Below are 20,506 nucleotides of genomic sequence, written 5' to 3'. Positions count from 1 at the left end.
AGATCCACACAGGTTTACAGCATCAGATAATCTGGCCCTGTCAGCCCAGCTGTGTTCCTCTGGATGAAAAGCTCCTGCCCGAGCTCCTAAAGGAAGCAGGCTATGCTACCCACATGGTGGGGAAGTGGCACCTGGGAATGTACCGAAAAGAATGCCTTCCCACCCGCCGAGGATTTGACACCTACTTTGGTAATGGAAGTGCATGTGTTTCTCCAGCAGCTCGGGTTCACTGCGGCTTTCTCATAAAATGCACCCAGTGTCATCAGATGAAAGAGGAGAAAATTAGTGTGTGACAAATCACTGAGGTTGGCCAGAAGGCCGCTTTCTAACGTTACCTCATGACAGCACTGCAGTGGGCTGGGGTGGAGGTGGGCATGTGTGGCAGCTTGTTAGATCCCTTTACTGAAGCCCTGAGACTCCCAAGGGCCTTGAAGGTCTTCCCTGTGTCTCTCCTGGAGCCTTTTTACCTGGAGCGGATACAGCCTCTTGGTTTGTACTTCATGACAAGCACACAGTATTTTCTTTACAAAAGTTTACAGCATTCTCACCGAGGGCTTTATTCAGTTTTGCTTTTCTTCTGTCTGGGCGGGTGGTAGAAGGTTGTTATCTGTTAGCATCCTTCTCCCATCTGTGAGGTATATTTCTGAAATCACTATGTCAGGGAGGATCAATTATGATAATTGGATCAAAACTAAGAGTAATAAAATGAGGATGGCAAATAACAAATGGTAATAGGATGATAATAAGAAAGTATTTTATGAACTTGATAGCCCTATAAAATTAAATGTGAAACCTAAAGTTTGTTTTAAAATATACCTTTTAAACCTGTTACAAACCGTGCCATAATTAATAACCTATTCATCTTGCCAGTAGCTCTATATCCTTCTGTCAAATTCTTTTTATACTGAACTATCTTTCTGTCCAGCTATTTAGCTACCTCCCTACCTTCCATCTGCTGCTTGGTTTATTTACAGCCTGCCATAGTCAAAAGGGAACACATATTGAACATAAAAACTAGCTATAATAACAAGATCAGGAGAGTCAAAAACATTGATTAATGGCACCAAATTATTAAAAAAAAAAAAAAGTGTGGCTCAAGTTGGGCTTCATAGTCAAGCCTAAGTCTAAAATATGAGATTTGTAAACTCAGAGAGGGAAGAAAAACAAAAGGTAAAGGCTTTAAGAGTCACATTATTTATAGGCTAAATGGAAACCAGATGTTCAGGAAGAGTAAGTAGAGCATTTTCTGGCTCTTAGGCCTGAGAGAAAGTTCTCCTTTGAGAGAAGGTAAAGTGGACAACATCTTTAAAAACATTTTAGTAAAAAAGTGGTGGTTTTCTTATGGAAGTTTCTGGAGGTATTCTCTTCAGTTCACACAAAGTCTAATACCCGTAAGTGCAATTCAGTAACAGGAGGTAGATGGAGGCCACACCCACACAATCAGAATACCCAGTTGTGTGGCGCTGTCTTGGATCCAGTTAAAATCCAGATCCAAGGATCTCAGACAGGAGAGGGCGCTACCCCAGCTGGTTCTATAACAGGCATTGCTAATCAACTCCAGCATTCTGGATGAACCCAGATGTGCCTTCAGTTTCCTCAGGTAACTTAAAATCAGACTTGAATGTAGACCGCTTTGTCAGCTGCAGATTCTACAGGAACAGCCCATACTTCTTTTGAGATTTTTCAGCCAGGCTTTTGCTGAAACGTAAGTTGATATCTATACTCTGGCAAGAGGGCACACTATGGATATTAAGATTTTTTTTTTGTTAAAAGCCAAGTTATAGTCTTAAAAATTCACTTGAAAAAAAGGTAGACGTGCTAGATAACCTTTTATGGGAATTAAGGAATCTAACTAGACCTACATGAACAAACACATTCCTATGACAGATGACTTGCAGTCAGGAATATAGTGACCACACAGTGGTTGTCATTGTCCCAACTGATGTTCTGCTAAAAGCAGTCAGAGAATCAGGGTAGTGGGGATAGTTATATGACCCCGTGAATGCCCCAAATAATATGGAATTGTACACTTTAGATGAGTGACTTGGATGGCATGTGAGCCATATCTCAGTTCATTGATTAAAGCAGTCAGGGATTGAGTTGATCAGAGAAGTATTTTCTAGTTTTTCCTGAACGTGCAGAGGCTGCGCTCATCAGTAGGCTCAGCACAGAGTTCAGATTTGTGAGTGACTGCCGGGATGAAAGCATCATGCAGACATCAGAAAGTTGCTGGGGGTCGGTTTGGCCAACTATGTGTGCATATGAGCATGAATAAATAGTTCCTGTCATGGTCACGGGCTTACCGCAAGACAATATACCCACCACCCACCACTTAGAAGAGAACAGATTTACTTTGGCTCTCAGTTTTAACCCCTAGTTGGCCAGCGCCAGGCGGGAAGGAACGAGGGAGGCGGAGAGACCCTCCTGCCTCTTCTCCAGTGACTGCCTCTTCCAACCAGAGCCGCCTCCTGGCAGTCAATGAGCGTGAGTGGTGCACCTCATGATTCAGTGACTTTCTGGAAGCCCGCCTGACAGTGCAAAGGGTCTTGGGGACATCTAGATAGAAACCATAATAGCTTTACTTCTGGAATTGACCTTGTGTAGGTCAATTTTAATAGTTTTATCTAATCAAGTATATCCAACACATAAATGATAGAAGACGTGTATTTGTAGATAGGAAAGCTGAGGTTGCTTCCTCAAGCTCTGATACTTGGTGGTTGTTAAAAACCCAAACTGAGAGGACTGGGGAGTTAGCTCAGTAAGCCTACATGCCTGCCTGGCAAGTGCAAGGTCCTCAGTTTGATCTCTGGTACCACCCCCCCAAAAAAAGAAAGAAAATGGACCCCCAGTGTTCTTACAACTGTGAAAGATCTTATTCTTTGAGCACTCTGAAGTGATAACTCGAGAGTGATGGACAGGAAGAGCTGTATTGGCCGCAAATTGTAAGGTAGAAATTTCTATCCCAAAAATTTGCCCAGTGTCTTAGGTGCGAAGTTTGTGTAGGAAATTGAGGAAGAATGTTTTAGTCTCAGCCAAGGGTGCAGGTGCTGCGTGCTCTGCTTCTGCGCTACACCTGCTGTGGTTACTCACAGTTCACCAAATATTCTGGCTCTCTAACTCCAAAGAAAAGGTCCTTTTTGCAAGAATTGCTAAACTTGCTGTTAATTATGACGATACAGCCGGGGAAGAGACTGATAGGCGACCTTCCTAGGAAACAATTTTAACCCATCAGCCAGCTGCAGTCAGAGATGTCATGTGTGGGAAAGATGATGGGAGACTAATATATTAGGGTGTTTGCTTAATTTTGTTTTGAGTCAGCGTCTTCCTATACTAGGTAACCCTGGCTAACATTGAACTTGGAATCCTTCTGTCTCAGCCTTCTGTGCCTGGTTTGTAAAGTCCACCCAAATCAAGTGAAGCTAGAAGCTTTATTTAGTTCTTTTTTTTTTTTTTTTTCTTGGTTACATCCTAGTCACTTGAATCACCCATGAAAGGACAGCAATTATTTTCATGGATGCATTTCTTTCTCTGTTACACAGAGATTTGTTAGATTTTCTGATTATACATGCCAGGGAAAAATACCATATAAAAATTTACCTTAAGGTTGAGGAAGTAATGATATGAATTTATTGGATTGTGAAAAAGGAGACCTTAACAAAAAACTAATTGATTTATTATGTAAACTATTTAAGGTGCTTGTCAATTTAGGAAAAGTTCAAGCCTGAGGAAAATGGAAGGCCAATTTTATCAAAATAATTTGAAGATATATATACAAATAAAATCAGGAGATACAAGGTGTGATACAAAAACATGAATGTTTGAATTTTAAATATTTGCTTCCCGTCCTGGAAGTCTTCTGTTGTACCTTTAGTCACACTATCATGGTACCTTGCTGTCTTGAATTGGTTCAAAACATTCACCTTTCATCTTGACTTTGGGGAAGAGCCAGAAACCACTTAGTTCTGGGTCCAGTGAATGAGGTAGGTGAGGCACATCATAATGGCTTTAGGAGTCTCCTTTCTCTTAGATGGCACTCAGCAGCAGCATTCACCACATTTTCTGTTGTATCTTACAAAGACACTCACCAAGGAGCACTTCCAGAAGTGCTTCAGAAAGTTGCAAGAAGGATGGCGTGAGTGCTTGAGGTGCAGGATTTTGAGGGGATCAATGATAACATGTCTTTTACCATGTTGTTTTTAAAAAGTAACCATCCAGCATATATTTTGATCACCTCTTGTAGCAAAATATGTGTCACATAATACACAGTTCACTCAACTAAGATCTACAATTCCATGATTTTTAAAATAAATTTACAATGTGTGCCACTGTCATTACAATCTAATTATAGAACATTGCATCACTGCCTCCCCAAAATACCCAGAATCTCACCTCTGTATACCCCTTCCAACCTTCAGCAAGTACAGCTCCCTTTCTGTCTCTGCAGATGCACCTGTTCTGGACATTTCTATACATGGAATCGTAATATACAGCACCGTGTATTTTAATATTTTAGGAAATATGGAACATGCTTACATCTATATTGTGGAATAGGCAGTTGGTGCCACTTCAGTTGAGGGCATAATCAAGATCCCTATCAGTAGAAAAATCTAAATTGAGTGTTGCGGTTTAGTTTGGTCCTGTGGCTGCATAGCTGTATCCAGAGCTCCTCTGGAATAACTTGTATCTTCCACCAGTGGGTGTCAGCATCTGACTAAAGACGACTCCTCTCCCTTAGCTGCCAACCCAGCAGCCTCTCCTGTGCTCGGTACCAACCCGTGGCATTATTTGAATCTTGGGGACATGTACACTAACACTTCACAGTAAAAAAAAATCTGAAAGAAATCACAATAACCATATCTTATTTTTGCCATTTAGATAGCTTTAAAGGATTATGATATTCTTATCTTTATTGCATTTGAATGCTAGTCTGTCTGTCTTTCTTTCTTTCTTTCTTTCTTTCTTTCTTTCTTTCTTTCTTTCTCTTTTTCTTTTTCTGGCTGGCTCAGAATGCCTTCAGGGCAGGTTTGGCTGGCTTGAGTTGTGGGGATTGAACCACAGCAACCTGAGCCTGACTGCTTTGTTGAAGCAGCCACTTAATGAACTGAGCTAAGGGGCAGGCCCCCACCAGTTTTTCTTTTTTAATATATTTAAGTGGACTCACCCATTTTAGGAGTTGCATGACAGAGTCTATGTTATTAAAGATTTGATAAGGAGTGGATTTTGATTTTTATGGTATAACATTTTAATGATTTCAGCTCCCAAATATAGAGATGTTAAGAATGTTGCTCTGATGAGTCTTGTCATTTGATTAGCCTTGTCAGGGATAATCAATTGTATTAGGCAATTAAATACTGAAGCATTAGTTTAACAAGTTTTATGCTGTGCTGACAATTTTTGTCTTCTGTTCTTGTTGTAGGGTATCTCCTAGGTAGTGAAGATTACTACTCCCACGAGCACTGTGTGTTCATTGAGGCTTTGAATGTCACGCGATGTGCTCTTGATTTTCGAGATGGTGAAGAAGTTGCAACACAGTATAAAAACATGTATTCAGCACACATCTTTACCCGCAGGGCTACATCCCTCATAGCTAACCATCCCCCAGAGAAGGTAAGTCTTATGTCTCCACATGACACCAAAATTTTGTTTAGATAGAAAAGACTACTGTTGTTTAGGGGAAAATCTAATAAATTCTAGGAGAATTCACTTTTCAAATTTTAGAGTACATCAGAATCAGCCTGAGATGCTTGCTAGAAATGAAGATTCCTGGAGCCCACCTCCAAGAGCGTGACTTACTAGGACTGGGAGAAACCATGTGCTAGTGTTTTAAAGGAAGTCTTAAAAGGTGATTATGGGGAGTGGTTCCAGGTTAGACTCTAAGGGATCCTGTGTCTATGTTTCAGTAGAAACAGACTGGCATTATTTTGATGTGTGATGCACAAATACATGAAGTGATTAGTAAAATAATCTTTTCTTTTTAACAATTGACTTATGTGCAAGATAAGGGTTTTTTTTTTACAGAACGGGGGAAGGATAAGGTTTTATTATGGCAAATTTTCTGTTAGGGGATCTACAGTTCTGGATTTAGGCCAACTCCTCTGATTTTACCCCCCTCCACCTAAGATTACCTTGGATATTCTAGATCTTTTATAGTCTCATGTTAATTTTACAGCCAGCCAGTCAATTTCTACAGAGGAATAAGAAAAGAAAAAAGTGCCCATTTCACCTGAGCTACATGGAAGCTGTGAACCCCCTTGGTGAGAAGGGCATCTTTATTTTTTCTTTTTTTCCCCATAATTTTATTGAGAAACAAATAGCAATGAGACAGTTTCAAACCAAATTGGTAGGACAGTTTCAATAATTAACACTTTGCATACATTCTTCCTAGTGGTTAATTGCTATACAAGATACAGACATCATATCCTGCTTACAGACACTATTAGAACAAATCCCTCTATTCATTAAGAGAATGTAACTATATATCTATTCTAACCATTTTGAATATACAGACACAAAATGGACATTCATCTGTATCCCCTTTTTTTGTTTAGTTCCGTTATTTGAATATTATAGGTGTGTAAACTCAGCAAAATATACTAAAAGAGTCCAGTAGTCCATAATAGTATTGGGTCTTCCACTTCACTGGCAATGTCAGAAATTATTGACCTGAGAAAAGGGCATCTTGATGGTCTGGTCTTCCAATACCAGTGAACTTGCTGTCCACATTTATCCTACTGAAGCTGTGGGCCATGTCACTTGCTAGCCCACCTATAAGTAAGAGTACAAGCAAGCCTTAATGTCACGTTCGCCAGATTTGGCTCATAAGTGCTTCTGCAGTGGGCAGGGGTCTCGTCAGACACTCAACTCATGATCAGACTTTGTAAAAATCACATGTACGCACTCACACTCACCCCTACAGTGGGAGCCAGGCACAGGTTGCTCCCTCATGTGCCATGTTAGCGGGTTCCTCCAGTGTCCTCAACATTACCTTGCAGGACAGATCACAGGGTGCATCTTGGCTCATGTTCCTATTCCCAAATGGGGCCGCGCTGGTGACTGTCATGTGTGAGTACTCCCCAGCTCTGCCATGGCCTGTGCTAACATGCTGTCTGTCTTCAGCTTTGCCTCTCTTTGGGCTTTGTATTAGCACAGTGCTAACATCTTGGAGCAGCTAGGCCTGCAATGGAGCAGGAAGAAAGGGGAATGTTTTTTCAAATAGGTAGAAATACATAAATTTTAAATCCAGATCTGAATCAGATAGTTAAATAGCAAAGTAATTGGCCTAAGTTTTCAGTTTTCTTCTGTGTGCTTGGTGTTTTGTACATACGGTTTAATGCCAAAAGAGTAAGCTAAGTATAATTTTAAAGGAACTGCATGTTACCCTTTGAGGTAGGCACCGTTTATTCAAGCACTTGGCTTAGAAAAGCTAAGTAACGTTTTCAAGGTTATAGACCATTGAAAGTCAGAATCTCACTCTGATTCCAGAGCTTATGTCTTTAATCAGCCTTTCTACTTTACAGCTAATATTTAGGACTAGAGATTCTCTGTCCCACCTTGTGATTGAATTTAATGCCTCCATTCCTGATCAGGTATTACAATCATTTGGGAAACTTGTAAGAAATACTGATGCCAAATATTGTGGTCCCTTAGTCTATGGTGGGATCCAGTCATTAGCATTTCAGCCTCCCCCCACCAACGAGTGATTCTGATCTTAGGCCCTTTGGGCCCCTTGGCAGGTCAGGGCATTCTGTGATGTGTCGTCCAGAGCCCTGCTCCAAACAGAGATAAGCACGTGCCAATCAGTGATGACCTATTAAAGTTTCTGTCTCAGGTACTTCTTCTCTCATTCTTGGGACAAAATACCTGATACCCAAAATTAAGGAAAGAAAGGTTTAGGGCCAGCCAGATAGCTCAGCTGACTAAAGTGCCTGCTTAAGCAGAGCACAACGGCTGGGGTTCAATCCCAGATGTGCAGTGCCGGCTCCACACCTGGGGTACACTGAGATGGCAGTTGAGACTAGGCATGGTAGCATATCCCTGTAGTCCCAGTGCTTGGGAGGCTGAAAATGGGAGAAGCACTATGAGTCTGATCTGTATAGTGAGACCCTGTAGAACTTGCACTAAATACAAAAAAAAAAAAAAAAAAAAAAAAAAAAAAAAAGAAGAAAGAAAAAAGAAAGAAAAGAAAAGAATAAAAGGTTTATGTAGCTCATAGTTTGTGGAGATTCAGTCCATAATCAGCTGGCTCCAAGGCAGAGTGGCACACGGCAGAGGGCAACAGTTCATGGTGGTGGGAAACAGCAAAGCAACAAGAGCAAAAAGGGAGGAGCGACTAGAGCAAGCCTCTTTCCCTTCCTTCTACTGCATTCAGGCTACCCACCCAGGGCAGGTGTAGCACTCACACCCATAATCCCAGTGTTGGATCATGAATTAATCACAAACTCTGGAAGACCACCCATGACCACAGGAAGCTGTGTGAGGAGATCTAGATATAAATCATGACAGTTTCACAATCTAACAGTGCCTTAATGAGGGCACAGCTATAATCTGCACATAGCAAAAATGCATTCTAAGAAGGAATGATAGAGTACTCACTCAGGACTGAGTACTCAGTTAATTAAGTGGACAGTTGGAGGCAGCTGGGGTAGACCATTTATTTGTGAGTGGGCTGAGCTAGTGGGGTGATGGGGAAAGCACTGGTATGAGGACAATAGGATGCCCTAGAAATTTGCAGAGCGCAAAAGGAGTGTGGTTAGCATCATGCCCTCACAAGTAGCACTATAGAATCCCAAGATGAGAGGATGGTCACTGTCCTAGAATCTGAAAGAATCTGAGCAGGTTCCATAATTCCCAATATCTTCAAAGTAAAATCTTATTTATTTATTTTTTTTAGGCAGAACCGGGGATTGAACTCAGGCCCTTGCACTTGCTAGGGAAGTGCTTATTCCACTGAGCCATCTCCCCGGCCCCTCAAAGTAAAATCTTAAGCACAGACATAAATAAATGAAATAACCAATAGTCGAGCAGTCTCTTACTTTTTCTCATTACGGAGACAGAAATACCTGACACACGAAGTTAAAGGAGGAGCAGTTTTTATTGTAGCTTACAGTTTGTAGAGGTTCCAATCCATAATCAGCTGGCTCTAAAGTAGGGTGGCATGGCAGAGGGGCATCAAAGAAGAGAAACAGTTTATGGCAAGCAGAAGGTAGCAAAACAAGTGAGTGGAGTGCCTCTTCTGTCCCTTCTCACACCCTTGATCACAGCATTGCACACTGAATGAACCCCAGCTTCACACACTAGCTCCAGCCACCTCTGAAAGCCCCACCTGTGATCGCATGAGGCTTTAGGGGGACATCCAGACACAGTAACCCAAACATATTTGCCTAAGGCTTCTGCAAATGTTTACATTTTCTGTGCTCAATAAAATGATGCGCTCATTGGGTTCAGGAGGTACGCTTGTCCTCATAGGCTGTGCAGATTTCTCAGGTGCTATTTAAAACAGTAACGTAAGTCATGTGTTCTAAGATAGAAGTCACTACTGAAAACCAACCATGCCAGCATCCACAGGCCAGCTTAGCACTGTGGCTGTTTGAACAGGGCATTTGAGGAGAAGAAGCTCATGCTGCTCTTCTCTGATAACAGTTGCTGGTATGGGCTTAGGAAGGCTGCTGACAGTGACTCCTCATGTGTGATGAATGGATGTGCTTTCTCCTTTTCTACCAGCTTATTCCCACAGTAGTAATGCTGCAGTGAAAGTCACATATTTTTAACATCTTCCTGTTAAAAATAATCCCACGCATGGTAGTCCATGCCTGTAATCCCTGTGTTGTGGAAGGCTGATGCAGAGCATTATAAATTTGATCTCCAACTTAGCAATTTAGTGAGACTCTGTTTCAAAATTTAAAACAAAAAGGGCTGGAGATATAGCTCTATGTAAAGGCCCTGGGTTCAATCTGAAGTTCTGCAAAAACAAAACAAAACAAAAAACCCACAGTGCTTTGCAGAATGAAAACAAATATTATCTCACATCACTCATCTACTAGAAACTTCTTAAAAGAAAATTCTAATTTTTAGTGGAAGACTCCTTTTTTCCTTGACACACTTTGAGGAGAGCTGTCTTAATTTGGACATCAAAAATAGAATACAGTTTCAAAACTTATTGTATGCTTTTTTCCTGTTCTTATTTTAGATTAGGTGGATATATCAAGAAATGTAAATAGAGCTTTCTCTCTCAGTGGTGGGAGGGTTCTTAACAAAGGCACTTTGCATGTTAGGAGCCCCATGGCAGAAGACACAGGGAAAAGAGGCCTTTGCATCATAAGCACGAATATGCCAGTAGCTTTAGGCGATAATGTTTGGCTTCTAATACTAGTTAAGTATTTAAATATTGATTCTGCATCCAGGATTCCATTTTATATTCCAACAACACCTGAAAGGGTACTCGTTCGGTTTAGAATAAGGATAGCACAGAGTCCTAGTTAATTGTAGTTTTTACAGGCTACTATATAGGTACTCAACACACTGGTTTTTTCCAATTTAAAATAGCATGATTGTTATAATGAGCTGTGGGGGACTCAGGTCAATAATTTCGGACATTGCCAGTTAAACAGAAGACCCAATGCTATTATGGGCTACTGGACTCTTTTAGAATATTTTGCTGAGTTTACACACCTATAATATTCAATAACAGAACTTAGAAAAAATGGGGTATACCGATGAATGTCCATTTTGTATCTGCATTTTCAAAGTGGTTAGGATAGATATATAGATTCACTCTCTTAATGAATAGAATAATTTGTTCTAATGGTGTTTGTAAATAGGATCACAAGTCCACATCTTGTACAGCAATTAACCACTAAGAAGAATATATGCAGTGTATTATTTGTTGAAACTGTACTTCTGATTTGATTTGAAACTGTCTCATTGCTATCTGTTTATCAATAAAATTTTGAAAAAAAATAAAAAAAAATAAAATAGCATGATTGCTAGGCAACCTTGTGTCTTGTAACTTTGTGAAGGTATAAATAAAAGTCCTTACTCTTCTTTGGGGGGAAGCTTTTGCCTACAAAAATAAAATAAGATAAAATACTATGAAATTCTTCTATTTAGCCCTGATGGGGAATGAAGTTTACTGTGTGAGGATGGAGGGTTTACTTTTTCCAGTACTGTGCAGAAGTATCTATAGTGAGTGGCACAGGTTCTAGCCTCAAGTGGGCTGCACCCACTCAAGTCCATCTCCTCCTGGTGACCTGGAGCTGCACATCTGTGCAAGGCTGCTGTCCCCTCCCTCCTTGGTCCTGGCATGCTGCTGCTGAGGTGGGAAGGAGGGGCAGCTTTTCTGCTCAAAGAGCAGCTTGTCTTTATGTTAGCAGAACTGCATTGCCAGGATGAGGCCACCAGGTCACCAGGCTCTTCACTCCCCCAGAGGTGGCCTTCATTTCTGACAGGTGTGTCACTTATTTTTGAGCAATTAAAACTAACTACTGGTGTTTAGATACTTCTACACAGTACTGTCAAAAATAAACCTTCCGTGCTCACACAGCAAACTTCAGTAGTCAGTTGTGCAGACTGCAATAGTTTAGATTTTTAAGCCTTTAGGAGGGATGGTGATGTCTTCAGCCAATAAGGAATGATTATGGGAAGGATTTCAAATTACTTTTTTGATATATTTAACAAAGTAAAGAGAAGGCTGTCTACATGGAATGTTTGTGATCCCCTTTCATAGTGATCCCAGGGTGTTTTCCGTGGTCACGGAAACACTCCTCACGGCCTCCTCTGCCATCAGTTGCTGGCTGGGAATGACCCGCCTGCTGGGCTGCTGCTGTCCTCATATAGGGGCTGCCTATGATCTGCACAGGGTACAAAAACCCCACAACTGTCCTCTTTGGGGTCTGGGCTGATCTAAGAATAAAACTGGTGTGAGAAAAGCCTTGTAGCAGTTCTGCGTCAGGAAAGGCTCCAAAGAAGTCACTTACACACTGAATTACAAGGAATACTAAGTTTGCCAGTGTGACTCCATTACATGGACGGCTTAACGGAGCTTTCTTTTTTTTTTTTTTGGTGGAACCGGGGATTGAACTCAGGCCCTTGAGCTTGCCAGGCAAGAACTTATTCTACTGAGCTATCTCCCCAGCCCCAACAGAGCTTTTTTTAAACAAGATTGGTAGGAATGTTTTGTTTCAACTTCTTCCCCTTGAGGCAGCCTTTCTTTCACAGTATAGAATGAGTCTCTTTCACACAGGAATCTTCTGCTTCTAACAAACAGCACAAAGGTAAAAGTGAGCTTATGCCTGTGGGTTTATTATGAGTATATGTTTGCAGTACGTAATGACTACAGTAACTGCAGGGAAGTTATTTTTGTTTTCCATCCCCTACCCTTCCCCTCCATCCCTACTCCTTTCAAATGTTGATTCCTTCCCATTTTCTTTTTTTTTTTAAATTAGGGCTAGCTATTATATTTGAAGACAAAATGGATTTTTTTAGTTTTTATTTTATTTATTTATTTGGCCAGCTTAGCCAGCCCAGGGGGTGGGACTGGCATGGCATGTGGTGTCGGGGATTGAACCAGGTCCCTGTGCACTTGCCTGAGCTTGCCTAAGCAGGTGCTTTAGGCCATTGAGCTATCTCACCAGCCCAAGACAGATAAAGAGTGTGCTTCCCCCGCCCCCATACCGGGGATTTAACTCAGGACCTTGCGCTTGCCAGGCAAGCGCTTATTCTACTAAGCCATCTCCCCAGCCCTCCCTTCCCATTTTCAAAAGCTCTATTGTTATCATTTTTCTCTATCCTATTTCTCTCCCCACTCCATTTCTTATTCTTGCATTCATTTGAGAAAGATCTCCCTATTTCCTCTTTGTCTACCTTCTGTTTTTCTCTGTAATAGCTACATTTTGGAAACAGCTTATATGTGCATCCACAGGCGCATGGACAAAGAACATGTGGTACTAGCATACAGCGCAGTGCTGCTCTGCCAGAAGGGAAGGTAAACTGGAGGCACTCACAGGAAAACGGAGGCAGCTTCAAACTGGAATATTAAGGACAGTAAATAAACTTGCATGTCTTATTTTTTTTCAGTATCATTATTACTTTTTTTTCCATAATTTTATTGAGAAACAAATAGCAATGAGACAGTTTCAAACCAAATTGGTAGGACAGTTTCAATAATTAACACATTGCATACATTCTTCCTAGTGGTTAATTGCTGTACAAGATGCGGACATGATATCCTATTTACAAACACCATTAGAACAAATCCCTCTATTCATTAAGAGAATGTACCTATATATCTATTCTAACCATTTTGAATACACAGATACAAAATGGACATTCATCTGTATCCCCTTTTTTTTGTTAAGTTTCGTTATTTGAATATTATAGGTGTGTAAACTCAGCAAAATATTCTGAAAGAGTCCAGTAGTTCATAATAGTATTGGCTATGTCAGAAATTGTTGACCTGAGTCCCCTCCAGCTCAACCTAACAGCATGGCTTTACTTCTTTATACTTTTCTGCTGGATGGTTAAGACCAAGGTAAAGCAGGACCTATGCAACAAGAGTTGTAGCTTTTGGGTCTGATAAGGTCAGTGAAATCCCCTCAGGATTTTTCCTGGGATCCTGTACTTCTTCAGATTGTAGATCTTTTGTCAGTGTCAGCCAAGACATGCAAGTTTAAATACCACATGGTTTCTCTTATGTGAAGATATCTATATCTATATCTATATCTATATCTATATCTATATCTATATCTATATATATCATATATACATGATATATATATGAAATATATTGTCATCTGTTTTTTAAATGCGTTTAAGTAGTTAATATACCATGATAACATATGTTAATCCTTTCATCTGATGAGCATGTCTTCTCTTCATGTCTTGGACTCCCTCCCTCATTCCTCTTTCTTTGTAGCCCCACCCACTGTTGAGAATCCAGACCAGAGTCATAGACTCTTGTTTACAACTGAACAGAAAATGAACCCAAAAGTATTGCCCTTTGGCTTGCTGAATACTTTGAACTGAAGGACCTTGGAAGAACCTCAGAAGCAAGGTCTTTCCGGCCTTCTCTTACTCTCTTGTCTCCTGCTGCCCTTTGTCCTCCAAGACAGGCCATTTCTGAGGCAGGTCCTGGAAACTACAGCCCATTTTCCCAAAGCCAGCTGTACTAGTCACTGTCTTGTTGCTGTCAAAATACCCAAAACTTATAACTTCAAGGAGGAGAAGTTTATTCATGTTGGGGTTTCAGGTCAGCTGGCTCTTAGGCAGGAACATCATGGCAGAAGGTGAGCCTGAGGACCCCACTATGGCAGAGACAGGAGGGCACCCTTGCAAGTCCTGTCCTAAAAAATGATAATAGAAATGAAAAGTAAAGTATGAACTTACAGGAAAAAGTTTTAATTGGGAAGTATGAGAAAGTGGTAAGGAAGTTAAGTTTGAGGAGCTGACAAAAATCAGGCAAGGGAGGATAAGAGAAATAGGAAAAGAGCCCCATCCTGGGTACGTGCTGAGACTGGACGTGGTGTCATGTGCCTGTAATTCCAGCGCTTGGGAGGTCGAAAACCTGAGGATCACTACTAGTCCCATCTGTGTAGTGAGACCCTGTAGACCCTATACTAAATAAAATTAAAAAAAAAATAGGAAAAGACTTTAGCTTAGACAGGTGGAAGGACACGCTCTGATGAAGGGGATCAGACTGGCCCACTCACAAAGGCCAGAAGCCTGCTCTTCAGGATTAAGCTGGTGGGCTAGGATCTGGCTGATCGTTATCTCAGTCTCCATTCATAGCTCTGGGGTCCTGGTGGCTGGAGGTTCAGTTCAGTACTGTGAAAGGATTATGTATTTGTGGCGGTTTCATCCAGTACACCCCTGCCTTTTCTGGAATTCAGGGGATCACAAGTGTAGCACAGTGGCTGGAGACCACTGGGTGAGCTTGAATGTCCCTGTAAATTCCTACCTGGTGTGCTTAGTCTGGAAGGGAGATAAGAGTGTGTCAATTCAGGGATAGTTAACCTTGTTTTCAGTACTTGCAAACAGAAACTTCCTAAATGATTAACAAACCTGAACGCAGAGCTGAGAAAGGGTTCCATCCCAAGGTTTAAGATAACAAAGGACATAAAATGGAGGTTGGGATTTGTTCTGTTTTTAGTTACCTATAGGACATCTGTGAGTGCACATAGAGTCTCAGTTGATAGCAAAAGCTAGTTTTAAGAAGAAATGTTCTTTGAAGAAATGACAAATTGTCCTTCAGATGAGCAGTAGCCAATGGCCTGGTAGCCCACCCTTTCCATCCCTGTTTTCTCTATCAGTGTCATTTTGGCCTAGTTTATCTGCTGATGAGGACAGTACCTCTGTGACCCTGCCCCTGCCCCTGAAGCCCACCTCTGAACATGGGAGACTTTGTGGGGACATTGTAAATCTAAACCATAGCTTCAGCTTTTAAACTTAATAAAACTATTACCCTTTTACCTGCCTTTCTGTGAAGGAGCTGGCTTTAAAGAAATTCTCTGATGATAAGTTATAGGACTGTTCTCTTAGGGGTCCTGCTTTATATCCAAGAGGAAGAAATGCTGCATCAGAAAAAACAAAAGTCTAGACAGACATGCCTTGCTAGGTCCCCTGCCTCCGTCCTTGCCAGGTTGTACCCTTTGCATCTGTTTCCATGCAGCTGTCCCCGTCCCATTACACCTAGGTGTGCATGTGGGCAGATTTCATTTGTGTCTTAGGTCTTCATCCCACAGGCTCCTGAGTCACATAAAACCTTAAATAGATTTGTTACACTTTTCTCTTGTTAACCTGTCTTCCTGTGGAAGTATCTGCTCCCACCTTGATGATGAACAAAGATGAACAAAGGCCCCTCCTTGAGAGCCAGGATGGTCTCAGTAATGAAGCAACTTGAGTAGAACTGTGGAGAAACCCTAGAGAACTGGACAGCACTTGGAGTGGGGCCCTGGTACTTACACTCTAGGGTTTTGTTGGCAGATGGGTTGTAGACATGCAATTTTAGAGATTCTGATTTTTCAAGAAACAAAATTTTTAGATGTGTTTTGTTGTGTGTGATATTTCCAGTGTTTATACTTTATGTAGAGAACAAATTCTTATAGCCTTCTGATGGGAGTGGGTCCTGGGGTATTGAATCCAGGGCCTTCACACTGAACTACTTCCCCAGCCCTTTTCCTTGTTTTTACTTTGAGACAGCTTTTTGTTAAGGTCCTAGCTTGAACTTGCCATCCTCCTGCCTCAGCCTCCTAGAGTTCTGGGCTTACAGGTGTGTTGCACTATATCTCACTTAGTCTTCTGCTAATATTAATCCTGCTCATAGGTAGACTTTGGCTGGTGGTTGCAGGTAGTTCTGTCCATGATGAAGAGGTGAGCATGTGGTGCATGCTTGTAATTCTAGCGACTTGGGAGGCTGAGGTGGTAAGGTTGCAGCTTGAAGATCAGCCTGGAGTACATGGTGAGACTGTCTCAAAATAAAAGGGTTGAGTATATAGCTCAGTGATAGAGTACTTTTTATGCAAGGCCCTGGGTTCAGTCCCCAGATGCGCGCGCACACACACACACACACACACATACATGTTTTAAAGTGAGTTTGGTACTTAACAGATATTTTTGATATTTGATTTTGAGAAAAGTATATTTCTAAATTCCAAAGATCTGCACTATGAATAAACTTTTGCATGCTTATTTAAACTGAGTTTATGGATACTGTGTGTGTGTGTGTGTGTGTGTGTGTGTGTGTGTGTGTGTGTATTCCTGGGGACTGAACCCAGGGCCTTCACACTCATTGAGCTACATCGCAGTCTTTTTAAATTTCAAAGTAGGGTCTCACTAAGTCACTAAGTTGCCCTGGCTTGATCCTCCTGCTTTAACTACCTGGAGTGCTGGAATTACAGGTGTGCACCATCATGCCTGGCTTATGGGTACTCTTTCACTCTCCCACAGGAATATATATTACACAACTAAAACAACTTATAAAAATGATGAGCAAAGGCTGGCCAAATAGCTCAGCAGATTAAGGTACCTGCAAGCAAGCACAGGGACCAGGGGTTTAATCCCCAGGCCTGCCATGCCGGCCCCACCCCTGGAGCTTGCTGAGAGGGTAGTTGAGACTGGGCATGGTGGTGCAAGCCTGTGATCCCAGCTCTTGAGCGGCTGTAAACAAGCAGATCACTACAAGTCTGATCTAGTAGTGAGACCCTGAACACCCTGTAGACCCTTACCTAAAAATACAAAAATGAAATACAAATAAAAATAAAAATGATGAGCAAAATATGAGCCCCTCATACCTAGTTTCTAACCCATTCATTCATGAGGTTTAAATACCTCAGATACTTTAACAGAATCATATTTATTCTTGGGTTAAGCCAGTTGTCTCTCTTTTTTATGTATTTGTTACAGGGTCTCAATATGGAGATCAGACTCATAGTGATTCTCCTGTTTTCAACCTCCCAAGTGCTGGGATTACAGATGCATGCCATAAACTTTTGCATGCTTATTTAAACTGAATATATGGATACTGTGAGTATCCCAGTCTTAGTCGTACTCTTAGCATGCCCTGAGGTCGGGGTTGGCACAACATGCCAGAGATCTAGCCCTGGGTCCCAGCACTCTGCCTAAACAGGTGCTTTAGTCTGCTGAGCTCTCTAAGAGACGACAGCCCTAGCCAGTTGTCTCTTTAGGGGGTTTGTTCTCACAGAAGAATTTTATAGTAGCACAATGAACAGAATGCCTCATATTGCCTTGGGAAGCAGGCAAGGCCAACCTGGGAAGCCACCCATGTTAAATGGTGCAGACTGGTGTAAAAGATGAAAGAGAATCAGTGGATCCCAAGTTTTAGTTTCCAAGAATTGTATTAGTCTTATGTTTGGTTTTACATCAGAGACTAACAAAACATGGTGTTTATTTCTTTCCTCATAAAATATACCATAAAACCTTAAATCTCTTCTGAAATGGGTGGGGACTTATTCCATCTAAAGCAAAAAGCTAAGGGGCCTATTGATATATATATAATACTGTGGTTTCCAATAGGAAATTACTCCCCAATTAATGTGAACTTGGGCAAATCATGCAACTTTTTAAAAGTATGGTAGTAAATGCTTGTAATCTAGCTCTTGGAAGGCTGAGGTAGGAAGATTGCCATGAGTTTGAGGCCAGCCTGCACTACATAGTGAGTTGAAGACCAGGCTGAGCCCTGTATTCAAAAAAAAAAAAAGTAAATAAAATGGACACAGCATAGGGTGAGTATTAAATAAGATGGAATATCTAAATTATTATCAGAACTGGGTGTGGTGGTATATGCCATAATCCTCGCACTCGGGAGGTGGAGTCAAGAGGATTACCCTAAATTCGAAGCTAGCCTGGGCAATATAGTAAGTTCAACTCTGTTTTGAAAAAGTGTTATCAGAGTATCTCTACTAGACAACATTTAATATGCTTGCTATTATGGATTTTATTATTTGTTTGGATCAGGGCTCGCTAGGCCAGTCTAGGACTCTTGCTATATTTTAACATTTTTATCAAGATATAATTTACACATCATAACATTTACTCATTTAAAGCATAAGGTTCAGTAGTAAATTTGAGTCATGCAACCATTGCCACAATGTAAATTTAAAACATTGTCAGCACTCCAAAAGAAGCCTTGTACCAGTTGGCTCACTATTCCGCTGTTCTCAATTCCCTACCATCTTAATAACCTCGAGTCTACTCTGCCTCTTGAGATTTGCCTGTCTTGAAGAGTGCATAGAAACTCATTTATAAACCCGTGATCATTCGTGCTTGGCCACTTAGCGTGTTCTCAAGGTCCATTTGTATTGTAATACTCCATTTCTTTTATTGTCATATCTGGCTGAAAATCTCCATACTTCACAATCCATTCAATTGATGGATATTTGGGTTACTCCCAACTTTCTGCTGTTACAAAAAAAGGTTGTATTGAATATTCATTAAGGTTCTGTGTGGGTATATACTTTCATTTCTGTAGGAATAGAAATTCTGGGTCATATCCTAGCTACATTGAAAGATGTGGGGAACTGCCACATTATTTTTTCAGTGGCTACATATCTCATTTTACATTCCTACTAAGAATGTTTGAGGGTTCCAGTTTCTCCATATCCTCATCAACATTACTGTTATTTTTCATTTTAAGAATTATAACCACTCTAGTAGGTATGAAGTTATATGTCATTGCAGGTTTTTAAAGCATTTTTCAAAACATTTTTTTGACCATCTTTCATGTTTATAGCCATTTATGTGGTTCCTTAGAGAAATATCTATTCAAATTCTCTGTCCCCTTTGTAGTCAGGTTGATTGCCTTTGATTATTGAGTTGTAAGAGTTATTTACATCTTCTGAAAGAATCCTTTATCATATATATGATTCAAAAATATTTTCAGTGCATTCTGTAGGTTGTCTTGGTGTTATTTTTATTAACTGATGAATTTGGAGTATCTCACCCACCTACATTTATTGTTTCCATTTAAATACCTTAAACACCTGAACAGAACTACATGTTTATTCTTGGGTTGAGTTTATCCTCTTCACTGATATGGATTAACTCTCTTTCCAGCCTCTGTTTCTCTACCTGGCTTTGCAGTCTGTCCACGAGCCCCTTCAGGTCCCAGAGGAGTACCTGAAGCCCTATGAGTTTATCCACGATAAGAACCGGCGTCTTTATGCAGGAATGGTGTCCCTCATGGATGAAGCAGTAGGAAATGTCACAGCGGCCTTAAGAAGTCACGGGCTCTGGAACAACACGGTGTTCATCTTCTCCACAGGTGAGTCTGTCAATAGGAAACTCATCTCTTGGCAAAGCTGAGGACCTGGTTCGATAAGTGGAATGAAGACAGATGGCAGCAGTTAGCATTTCCTTATTAAAATAAATGCCAACTGCAGCAGTGGAGACATGATCATAATGGATGGAAAGATGTGCCTCAGGAAAAATAATTGAGAGCTTTGCCTCTTTTCCTTCACATAGTGAACTATTCTTGGAGGATGTTGAGAGTGCTGGCTTGCTGGCCACGCAAGTGTGAGTGGGCAGGCTCACGGGTGGACAGTGGGCTGGGGTGTCCCAGGTGGGGTGGCTGGCTTGTCCCCATGCCCTCTGCAATCCAGCATCTTCCCTGGCTGTGACTCTGCTACCTGGAGGGGACATAAGAAACAGAGCCAGCTAAACCTAGCCTCAGGCTCCAGGTATAGATTTTGGTATATTAAATTGTCTTTTCTACCATAAAATCATACATGTTGATTATATGACAGAAAAAAAGAAGGGAAAAAGGAGAATTCCTAATGTCAGCACCCACAGATGACTTAAAAATCATTTTCCTGTGCAGTGCCTTTCTGATTCCTAAGATGTAATATGTATGGTTTTCCCCCTTCCTTAGACATAGATTTCTAAAATTTCTGATGTGCCTTGAGCTCGGACCTTTGCTTATTCCTTGTGCTGTGTACTCAGTAAACACTTTCAGTTTGAGAACGCAGATTGCCTTGAGTTTGAGGCCAGCCTGCACTAC

At 41.1% G+C, this 20,506-nt stretch overlaps 1 protein-coding gene across 1 annotated transcript in view; it reads left to right on the top strand.

The window, feature by feature from the left end:
• The window catches only part of Arsb (arylsulfatase B), a 177,027-nt gene that overhangs the window by 16,661 nt on the left and 139,860 nt on the right, over positions 1–20,506 (top strand). Inside the window, exons 2-4 of the mRNA XM_004645744.2 lie at positions 3–189; positions 5,417–5,607; positions 19,564–19,771. Of these exons, the coding sequence (XP_004645801.1) occupies positions 3–189; positions 5,417–5,607; positions 19,564–19,771 (586 nt within the window). The remainder of the gene's footprint in view (positions 1–2; positions 190–5,416; positions 5,608–19,563; positions 19,772–20,506) is intronic.

The sequence above is a fragment of the Octodon degus genome, unplaced genomic scaffold (assembly GCF_000260255.1).
Source record: "Octodon degus isolate 3935 unplaced genomic scaffold, OctDeg1.0 scaffold00238, whole genome shotgun sequence".
Taxonomy (NCBI): domain Eukaryota; kingdom Metazoa; phylum Chordata; class Mammalia; order Rodentia; family Octodontidae; genus Octodon; species Octodon degus.
This window is presented reverse-complemented; position numbering and strand designations above follow the sequence as displayed.